The 11796-nt window shown below is 34.4% G+C and overlaps 1 protein-coding gene and 1 pseudogene across 1 annotated transcript; one reads left to right on the top strand and one right to left on the bottom strand.

Annotated features, from left to right (window-relative positions):
* Positions 1 to 918: 918 nt before the first annotated feature.
* Positions 919 to 3366, top strand: LOC114244878 (uncharacterized). The gene is made up of 3 exons (XM_028176818.2): positions 919 to 1228; positions 2506 to 2602; positions 2984 to 3366. Exons 1-3 carry the CDS (start codon positions 1103 to 1105, stop codon positions 3337 to 3339), a joined length of 579 nt encoding a protein of 192 aa, XP_028032619.2. The 5' UTR covers positions 919 to 1102; the 3' UTR covers positions 3340 to 3366.
* A 3638-nt stretch (positions 3367 to 7004) lies between these two features.
* Positions 7005 to 8799, bottom strand: LOC149499873 (uncharacterized; annotated as a pseudogene).
* Between the last annotated feature and the right edge of the window lie 2997 nt (positions 8800 to 11796).

The raw sequence follows: 11796 nt of genomic DNA, 5'->3' as shown, positions 1-11796 counted from the left end.
GCCAGTGCTAGCACCACTCTAGTTTGAGCCCCGTGAGCTCACCTACATGTTAGGACGAAGGTGAAATAGCCTCTCAAGGCTATCAGCATAGGTAGGAGAAAAAAAATCAATGACCACACTTGGAACAGTCGCTAGAAAAAAAAAACGAACATTGACAATGCTTTTAAAAACCTTTAGGTATCATTAGAAGCTGGCCTGGTTTACAATTTATCGTTAAGTTGATACTTATGTTCTACAAAATCTATTATATGATGTATGAAATAGTTGATGCTGAGGCCTACTACCATTTTACCCAAGTTTTGACCTTTTGTTTCGTTTGCAGATTAAACAGGATTTAGTCATGATCAATTTTAAACACGCTTTTTAAAAATAGCCTGTATCTGCATTTCGATATTATAAAAAGAAATATTTATAAATAATTATCACTAGCTTAAAGACGTTCGTTTAACGTGAAAATTTGCACATGTATCAAGGGTCGATTTGACTTCAGCCTAATAACTAGTATAACCAGGACAAAAAAAATATTTTAATTTTCCATTTGATTTGCTATCAAACTTTGTGGTTTTAAATTATTCATATTCTGTTCAGACTTCGAAGGATTCTATTATTGCGTCATAGGTCACAGATCATATACAATATATGTATATCTAGAATTCATCATATTTATAAAATTTAAACATTAAAACTATAGAATACAATTTGGATCTCGACCTCATACTTCAATATGAGTGATGGCATTCACGGCATTAATGTCTATGGAGCATTCAACACAAGATTTAAGTTCGTTCATCCAATAACGTAATAATGAAAAGAAAATAAATTCACTAATTAAACTACAGAACCGTCTCATCTAATGATTCTTGTTTTTTTGTTATCACAAACTTGTTTTTGTACGCGGGCGTGATGTTGGGTTTACTCGCACCATCTCGTTTTATAACAGTTGTCCACAAGCTTCCTATATAAGTACTCGTTTTGTAAATATAATTCGACAACATGATTTTTATTTCTTGACGGTCACTATAGTTATTGTTGAGCATTTTTGTTATATAACAAAACGAATAGATATTTTAAGACGCGGTTATTAACTGTAATTGAATTTAAAATGTGTTATTTGAATATTATATTTCTAACATGTGCATTGTTAGCAACATCAATAGCACAAAACAGCTCAAAAGATGCTATCGGATTCCCGGAAATGGAAGAAAATCCCGATTTGAGAAATAAAGAGGTGAGGACATATATGTACCTAATTGAATCGAATCAGCGTTTGTTTTCAAGGCAATTGGATTGATTTTGTTAATTAATAGGAAAAGAGTCTTAACATTGATTAATGAATGCAAAAGTAATATCTAGCATTAATTTGAATTACAATTAAATTAAAATTTTAAACAAAATAAACAAATAATTCCAAATTAATTTAGAAGAACAGTTTCGCTTTCATCCCAAAAGTTAAAACGGTAGTCTAACTTTTTTTTTTATTCCATTGACGGTTACATTGAGAACTATTAAAAGTATAATTTTAGGAAAAGTTTTTTCCTGTTTCATATGGGCATCTAAAATTCCACCCTCCAAACCGAAACGGATTACTGCTTCACGGCACATTCCCGATCCTGCGGACAGAATGGAAAGCAGTCGACGTCGCCCAAAACACGTCATCTCGGATCCTCCCGATCCACTAACGGTGCTTCTACTTCCAGCACCGGTCACCGTTCTCGTCGAACCCGTCGCTTGCGACGAAGGGCTCGACGAGTAAATTAACTCTCAGACACAGCTCACTGAGTTTCTCGCCGGATCTTCTCAGTGGGTCGCGTTTCCGATCCGGTGGTAGATTCTGCGAAGCACGGCTCTTGCTAGGGTTCGTGTTAGCAACGTCATCAGGTTTGAGCCCCGTGAGCTCACCTACAAAAGTTAGGGCTACGCTGATATAGCCTCTCAAGGCTATCAGCTTAGGTAGGAAAAAAAAAAAAAAGGTTCACGGCAGAAATAAGCAGGGTAGTGATACCTACCCGCGTGGACTCACAAGAGGTCCTACCACCAGTAAAAAGTTCCGTTTTCTTATAAATTCAGTGGTTTTAAACTTCCAAGATCGTTTTAGTAAAAACACAACTACACTAATCGACTTTTTTGTGAAGCTAAAAACGATTTCTTACAAAAATATTTGATGAATTATGAAGTTTTTGTCTTGAACAATTAAATGGCTTCGAATTCGTTGTAGGTACTAGGCAAAAATATACATGAGCATTTTCAAGTATAGCACGCATTGATTACCAGTGACGTAATCTTAAAAAAAAACTGTATATCTTATTGTTTCCACAAAGCATCTATTCGATTTAAATAGCTTTCATTATAAATGCAAAAGATTGTCATTAAAAAGCCTTTGCCTTAACTTTTTACAGTTATTGTTTTTATAAATTATATATTACTTTAGAATGGTTAAAAAAGACAAAAAGAGTTGTACTATTTAGGTACATGCACAATCATAGAATCTGATCTGCCTTATTATAGAATCGCCAACCAGTGTTCATTCCGGCAAGATGTCCGGACAACGAATTGTTCTATCCGGGAGACCAAAAAGACGACTGGATTTGTGATTGCAGACCAGGTAACTACTTATTTTTAGCACATTATATGCTTTTTTTTTTTATTGCTAAGATGCGTGGACGAACTCACAGTCCACCTGGTGTTAAGTGGTTACTGGAGCCCATAGACACTTACAACGTAAACGCGCCACCCAACTTGAGATATAAGTTTTAAGGTCTCAGTATAGTTACAACGGCTGCCCCACCCTTCAAGCCGAAACGCATATTACTGCTTTATGGCAGAAATAGGCAGGGTGGTGGTACCTACCCGTGCGGACTCACATGAGGTCCTACCACCAGTAAAACCAATGCTTGCTACGTTCATACACGCCTATAGAGTTTTTTTTACAATATAGCTTCCTTTTTCGGTTTGTATGTGTTTCTATATCTATATCTTTTTTTAGCGCACCTATATCACCCAGGAACAGACAAATGCTGGCCAGCTTTTCGACAAGGTCCATGTGAAGTCGGACAGTATCTAGTTCTTCCACAAAATTCAGTGATACCAGTTTGCGAGCAAAACCCTTGCAACACGGATACATTAGTTCAATGGAATGAGAATTGTGAAAAATTGGGATCTATAGCTCCTTGTAATCATTTATACCCGGTATCTTCATCATTAGGAGTTAATTCTACAACATTAGTAGTTAGCTGCGTGACGCTTTCTCTTGAGACAAGGTTTACAGAAGTAATAGGAGCGCTATGTCCTCCTGGGAGTAGACGAAGTGTTAATGGTAAATGTGTTCCTACTCTTTTATAAGTATTAAATTATTTTTATTTCTAAGTACACGGTTTTTATTTTCCTCCTGTGATGAAATAATTTAGGAAACCCAAGTAATACGTTTGAAATGAGATTTAAGGAGTACGTGCTATGAAACATATCTGAATATAAATAGCCTATCTACCTTTATAGATTAATGCTCTAGCTTATTTGTCTTCGTGTGTAATGTTTTTTTCACCTTGGGTTAACCAACGGCTATGGCTAAATTTAGCGTGGATCGATTTCAATTTGCTAATTGGATTATGTACATACGTCAGTCGAAATTTATAAAATTCATTTTAGTCGTCCTTGCACATTATGATCACTACGCCGACTGACCTATGGCAACGGGGCGTCGTCGGGGTTGTCATGGCGACTGACATGCTTGCAACATATATGTACATAATACAGATATTCGACGGTCTTCAATTTATTTACCCATTAGTAATTACGGCAATGGACCCAGACGTCCTCTGTTTCGAAACACGCTATATTCATGTTCACCAATGTCTGATGTTAAAATAATACATCTCGATAAGTGTCTTATAGAATTAGAAAGAAAAACAAGATTGTGTATTTTGGCGGTTTTGTGGAAAAGTATATGCATTTTTAGGTTTCTAAAGTAAATTGCTACTTAAGAAACTTGGTCCTCGTCTTAAGTGAGGTAAGCAAAATTGAATATAGTGCTCTAAAAAAATAAAGCGTTAGAATTATTAATGCATTGAATAGTATCAATAATTTATTTTTTATATTTTCCTTTTTTGGAAGCGTTTGCCTAAAATCTAATGATAAGATAGTAGTCACGGTCGGCTTCTAAATAAATCATAATACAATAATAATAATAACCAAAAGTAAGTTGATTATTACTATGAAGTTATGGATTTAACGCATGTGATTTATAGTTTATTAAATAGGTAATCATATATTTAAAATTTTATTGTGTTATTTAAATTAGCTATAACTAAACTAAAATCGCAATTTGCACCGGAACGAAGTTTGAATATATGCATGAATTTTTTATTGTTTTTAAATTGACGCTTTAATAATAAAACACGTGGAGCTTTAATGTGACTGAAGTGTAATTAATATCTACATAATTTAATCATAAAACCAACCGAGATAACCTTTAGCCTTTATAAATAACATAAAATCCATAAATATGAATTTGACAAAAATATCTAACATACCAGTCCGTGTGTATGTATATATATATATATATTAATAAGGAATCAAAAGAACACGGACATTGGTCACTCTGGAAAATAAAAAATTTTGCGTCTGTCAACGATTACGTTTTATGACTGATTTTATTATGACCACGATCATAAAGCATCCACTACTATTATTATTTACTTTGCGTCTTGAAAAGCGACTGGTTGTTTAATTTCCATTTAATCACAGTCGAGGCGAACTTGCCCACGCTTATCGCGATTGATCGCTGACCCCAATCCGTTCAGCGCTGACCACGTCGTATCACATCTGACTTTACAAACTAACGGTGACTTTCGCTATTTCTAAAAGGGCTACATTTTCAAGGCACCACGTTTATGTGTCCTTCACACAGTTTGTCATTTCGATTTGCATATCGAGAACATTAAAAAGGAATATAACGTTAAGAAGAAAACTGAAAAGTAAAAAAAAAATTACCGTGCTTAAAAAATGTCACTGAACCGCTTCAAATACATACATGCTTTGCGATATTACTATTTCTTACACAACAAAGGTCATTGGCCTTTTGGGGAGTCATAAAAAGTATTTAAAAATTAGAACCAGGTTAATTAATACTTTACTTAGGCAAAGCGCACAGTTGAGTGCCGTAAAAAGGTAATGGCAAACTTAACACGTTGAGCGCCTCATAGGTCACCGGTGCCCTACGTGGCGAACTGAAGTAATTATGTCGATTTCTCTCTTCGATCTTCTTACTAAGGCACCGGAATATCTAGTAGACTCTGCGAAAAACAAATCCGAAGATGCTGAGAATGAATCTATTTCTAAGAGACCTAAAAGACTAAAACGTACATTAACAAACAAAAGAAGGCAAAGTTAAGCAATCCAGGCGCCTTAGTAACAGAAATCGACATAATTACTTCAGTGCGCCGCGTAGGACACCGATGACCTACATGGCAGGAAACAACTGGTTGTCTTACTCGATTGATTTTCAAAATTTTTATTATGTTTGGAATTAGTGTCAGTGGGACTAGATAGATAGGGGACACGATTAGTTTGCCTTTAACCGGTGCTGTATCTATCAGGTATTATGAATAATATTCGAAAGAGTACTTTAAGAGTAGGTACATACTGATCTTAGATTAGTTGACATATAAGTGATAGATGAAAATAATGCCGCTTCTTCACTTACGAAAGGCTGGACCAGCACCATAGGTAGACGCACACGGGGCACGATGTTAGTGCTAATATATTATTGTGTTATATATTGTGAGGATAAAGAGAGGTTGCTCCGTAACTTACAAAATTAAATTACAAAAGTATAATAATTTTCCTGATTTCGTTTTGAAGAAATTAGAATACTATGGTTCAGGTATCGTATCGACAAAAAGGTAGGAAATACACAAATAAAGTTACCGCGAATGCGTTGTTCAATAGAATTAGTTTTAAAGCCCTTAATCATAATTTTAGTATTTTTTAGGGTCCCGTCGTAAAGTAACAAAGAAACGGATCTTACAATTTCATCTATTCCGTCTGTTCGCATAGGTATCACTAGCATTTAAGACTATTGGGACTCGAATTTATCGTAAGAAGAGCTTATTCAATGCGGTAAACATATTTAAAAGGAACTAATTAGGATGCCATATAATGTACATATAACTACAAAAACGGATATCCACACAAGGTGTACCGATGACCGATTGAAGGTCGTGGGAATCCGTTGGACGTAGCGCAGGATCAGTGGTTGTGACGAGGCTTGAGGGAGGCCTACGTCCACCAGAGGTCGTCTGGGGCTGAACGAAGAAGACGGCTTGAAAATATCTGATTATGAAAAAAATAGAGCTTCAAAAACCTATGGGACGTCATTAGGTACATAACATACATAATATGTTAGGTCTCAAAATAGCTACTGAGATGTGAGATTCAAAAGTCGTAGAGAGCGTGTGCCGATAAAAACTGTTCTAACCAAGAAAATCGACTTAGCTTTAACTTTAAGATAGTTTTAAGATAAATTATATAAAAAATATATCGTTAAGATTTTGATCATGTATCTCGAGGTGGGTGGCGATATTTACGTTGTGATTGTCTATGGACTACGATAAACCCCTTAGTAACCGATGGGCAGTAAGCTTCGTCGATCTGACTTGAAAAAAAGACAATACACAAATTTCAGACTTAAGGTGTTATAAAATATATAATGTATTATTTTATTTGTATCAAAATACAGTTTAGCTTTGTAAAACTATAGCAATTGAGTTGCTCTTATAAAGAGAAACAACATTTAAAGCTATTGCTTCACCATTATTTTTATATCTTTTTATATTTTAATATTGCAAAAATGCTCTTTATATGTCTAATGTTCTAATGTTTCAATAATCGAAATTCTATTTATGTCATCTATAGAAGAATGATATAAATAACATATTAACCTCTTTAAGGATTAATCGTATAGAGGTTACATCTCCCCCCCTTAAAATTGTAAAGTCTTATTTAATATACTACTCCATTACTGGAATAAGTTTGGTAATATGAAAGAGATTTGACTCAGACTTTCCATGACCTGTGTTTACTTTATAAATTGTGTTGGATATTTTGTCTACAATTTGATAAGGTCCTATTTTTAATTCATCTAGTTTTTTTCGGTTTAATCGGTTTCCGTTTTCAACAAATACCAAATCACCAACTTTTAGTTCATAATGTTTTCTGTTTTTATCAAACCTTTCTTTATTATAATTATGAGATTTTATACTATTTTCTAAAGCAATTTTTCTGTCTCGCAATATATAACTATCTATTATATTCTGTTTCAGTTCATTTGGTAGAATATCAACGTTTTTTCCCTGCAGTAAATATTTTGGATCAATTTCTTGTAATTCCATCTCTAATTCAGAATTGTTAACACTCCTTATTTGGGCTTTTTTTGGCCTATCATCATTTTTAACTTTGAACCAACATTTGGATTCAGGGTGGTAACGTATCCCTTTATTCTGCTTTTCACAAATTTTACACGGACTAACTAAGGGCTTTATATTATTCTCTTTAAGCTTACGTTCGGGAATACTTATCATTTTATCAAAGGTTTTTTTCTTTACCCTATGTTCTAAGCTTCTTAAATTATTAAATAAGTCTTCAGTTTCCTTTAAACTATTCCTATCAATCTTATCTGCAATAAAATTTGGTAATCCCGTGGCAATCAGATCAATTAGAGTGAGTTTATCTATGGACTTATTTATCTCTAATAGTAATCTCTCTTTCTTTACCGCATACTCCAATAATGAACCCTGCCTGTATTTAAATAACATCGCATACCTGATTGGAGACCAACTCTTATCGGCATATGTTCTACAAAAATTATTTTTCCACGTTACCCATTCCGAATTCATTGTATGCTTTATAAGCATGGAACTATACCAGTCTAAACAAGAACCCTCTATAAATAACCTAAAGATTTAAATTTTTTTTTCATCTTCTTCTATTCCTGTATGGGCACTTTCTGCTTCAAAGGTAGTCATCCACTGGGACACATTAGTAATCTTGCTGTTGAATTTTTCTATGACAATTTTTTCTGCCATTCTCCCTGTATTAAATGATTTTGACGAATCTTTTTTTATTTCAGAAAATTTTTCTATAATTCTTGCTAGAGATTCTTCCGAAATTCCGATTGTTGAAGTTTGTGGTTTTGTTTGTTCCTCCAATAGGTATCCCATAAATTGCTTATTTCCATCTTCATCACAATAAACAGCCTTCATCTGTGGGTTCATGGATATCCACACCTGTCGTTTCTCATGCCGTTTTTGTAATGTAGCTTTTACTTTCTGAAAGATTTCGGTCTGTACTATTTTATCATGTAATTTTACAGGTTGTAACTTATCTGGAATCGTAAAGGTGCGGCCATCGAAATCCGTGATTGTCTTTACACAAATAGTATTTGTTTTTACATCTTCATTGGCTTTAACCGTGAACTCGAATTTCAATTTATCCATTTTTCTTGGTAACTAGCTGTAGAAAGGTGGTTTTATAATGTATTATTTTATTTGTATCAAAATACAGTTTAGCTTTGTAAAACTATAGCAATTGAGTTGCTCTTATAAAGAGAAACAACATTTAAAGCTATTGCTTCACCATTATTTTTATATCTTTTTATATTTTAATATTGCAAAAATACTCTTTATATGTCTAATGTTCTAATGTTTCAATAATCGAAATTCTATTTATGTCATCTATAGAAGAATGATATAAATAACATATTAACCTCTTTAAGGATTAATCGTATAGAGGTTACAAATATATTTGTACGTAATACATATTCAACTATTTTATGTTTGCTCATTTCGCAATATCCGGCGTCTACGTACTTACGTGCCGTAATAAAATGACTAATTATTCGAGAAATTTTACAACAATAACCCCTCGGTAGCCTTTTGCGATTGAGGGCAGTGGGTCAGTTGTGGCACATCTGGGGAAAACTACGGCCGAACACGAGAAACCTCTTTAATTTTCCTGGCCGTGTTTGTACTTTAGTAAGCGCGGCGAGACTTGCCGTGCGAAAAAATAAAATTAATGTTATTGAGTATTTTTTATTTATCGCATAGATAGGCGAACAAAGTCTTAAGTGATTACCGAAGCCCATAGACATCATCGTGAAGCCACCAGTCATGCATTAGGTCGATTGCTCAAATTTAATGTACGATGGCCGCCTCACTCTTCAAACATGACTGGTTAGCGGCAAAATAGTGCTGGTCATGCGGGTTTACAGTGTGCCCTATCAATAAGTATTATTAAGAATTACTTAGTAGGTTGTAAAAACACATTATTCTGTGCGGAAATGTAGGTAGGAATAAACTACCAGCTTAAAGCAAACCCAAAGCAAAAACAAAAATATGAATTCTAGATTGTGTATTTTGGTATTTCTGTGTTTGAAATTGCCAAATTACTGCGACGTATCTTATTTTGCGTACATCCTATATTTCAAAATCTGTACTACCTACAATTACAAATGTAGGTATATCTGAATGTTTGTTACTCAATTATGCAAAAATTGTTGTACGGTTTTGAATGACCTCAGGCAACACTATATATAAATAAATATGACATCTTATTCGCTGGTTCGTGATTTTATGTACTTATGGATCTATAATCTCCATATATAAATAAAAGAGAATGTGTGTGTGAATGAATGAATGTATGCCAGATTAATATGAAACTTAGCACACATGTAAGGGGTAACATGACCACTTCGACGAGAATAGTTAGTTACTAGTGCTGGATAAGTGGCGCTGGTGGCAGTGATTTTTACCTTTTTAACCATAGGTCAATATATAAAAGAATGTAGGTATGTGTCCATGTTTGTTCACCTAAAAGTATCTTCTGTAGTTAGCTTCAATCATCATCTTATAGCTTTTATCTTAGAATTGCATTTTGTTGTGGGTGAAGCCGTGGGCGCATTTAGTATTATATATGTACATCCACTGACAGCTTATGGACGAGAACATGACATAAGAGCTCTTTAACGCGGGAAAATGCAACTTGCACCATTACAAATTAGACTGTAATACTTTTTGAAATACAAATTAAAATCTTATGAAACCGGGGATACTTTAGTAATGAATAATGAATTATAATTTAAGAATATTTAACCATCTAATTCATAATGTAGTGGCGTAAAATTTCATTTAAGTTTGATAAGAAATATGAGCAAATTGTTTATGTATTTTAAAAACAGTTAATTACAAAATTACGTAGATTTTAAACAATATTTAATCTTCTTCTTTGTCTCCACCTTATCCCACTAGGTGGGGTCGGCACAACGAATTTTTCTATTCCATTCTCTTCTATCAGCCTCTCTAGCTGTCAGCTATCTCTCATATCGTCATTCACATATTCCATGCATGTCTTCTTCGGTCGACCTCTTCCCCCTCTACCTTGCACTACCATTTCCATACATCTCCTAGTGACAGGCATCTGATCACATATCCATACCACGCTAACCGTCCGCTCTTTAATTTGTCAATCACCGGGACTATTTTCACACTTCCTCTGATGTACTCATTGCCTATTTTGTCCATTCTTGTCATTCCATACATCCATCTCAACCTTCGCATCTCTGCCGCGTGCACTCCTCTTTCATGCTTTCCTTTTGTCTCCAAACATTCAGATCTATACAGCACGACAGATCTAATGATCGTTTTGTAAATTTTTCCCTTGATCGCATGCTGTTGCAATATTTAATGTTTTTACAATAATAAGCACATTCTACAAATAAATCAACATTTATAGTATATATCTTCAATGTTTGCGGTTAGATAATAAATAACACACTAATGAATTTTCCTGTTTGTGTCTTCGATTAAAAATACTGGAGTTATAATTATTTCCTCATCGTCTAGTAGTAATCAATATAAAAAAAAACGAAAAAAGAATAAACATTACTGATCTTATACGACGTTAGTAAAACGTTCATTTAGTAAATACCCATTACTAGGATGTAAGTTTTAGGAATTATTTCTATTAACCGAGGCGAATATTATTTAACTGTAATTTAACATGTAGGTAACTTACCGTCACTTATCTATTGAGTAAATGTCCTTGAACATTCAATCTACGTACGTATGAAATACGTACTCAACAAATGTTCACGATTGACTTCCGCGGTGAAGGAATAACATCGTGTAATAAAAATCAAACCTGCAAAATTATAATTTGCGTAATTACTGGTGGTGGACCTCTTGTGAGTCCGCGCGGGTAGGTACCACCACCCTGTCTATTTCTGCCGTGAAGCAGTAATGCGTTTCGGTTCGAAGGGTGGGGCAGCCGTTGTAACTATACTTGAGACTTTAGAACTTATATCTCAAGGTGTGTGGCGCATTTACGTTATAGATGTCTATGGGCTCCAGTAACCACTTACCATCAGGTGGGCTGTGAGCTCGTCCACCAACATAAGCAATTAAAAAAAAAAAAATCTTAGCGCTAGTACTAACTTTTATCGGAAATGTACCAAGGCTGAAATCATCTCCGCATAATTTTGTTGGAAGTAGTAAATTATGTTACTGTGATTACCATCGCTGTTGTAGCGTGTCGAGGTTACGTCAGACATCGCTCCGGGCGTCTACACCTCTACACTATATAGTACATACGAGTCGTCTATTATCAAAGGTGGCAATCTGTGCATTTGGACAAAAAAATGTTATTGATATGTCAATACAGATTGATTTGAATATAATCGTCTCCCTCAAAGAATACGGTTCAAAACCTGCATTAAATAAAGGTTAATACTTAACCTGTTACTTATCT

The sequence above is a fragment of the Bombyx mandarina genome, chromosome 25 (genome assembly GCF_030267445.1).
Source record: "Bombyx mandarina strain Sakado chromosome 25, ASM3026744v2".
Classification (NCBI taxonomy): Eukaryota; Metazoa; Arthropoda; class Insecta; order Lepidoptera; family Bombycidae; genus Bombyx; species Bombyx mandarina.
The sequence above is the reverse complement of the archived record's forward strand: the minus strand, read 5'-3'. Positions and strand labels throughout refer to the sequence as shown.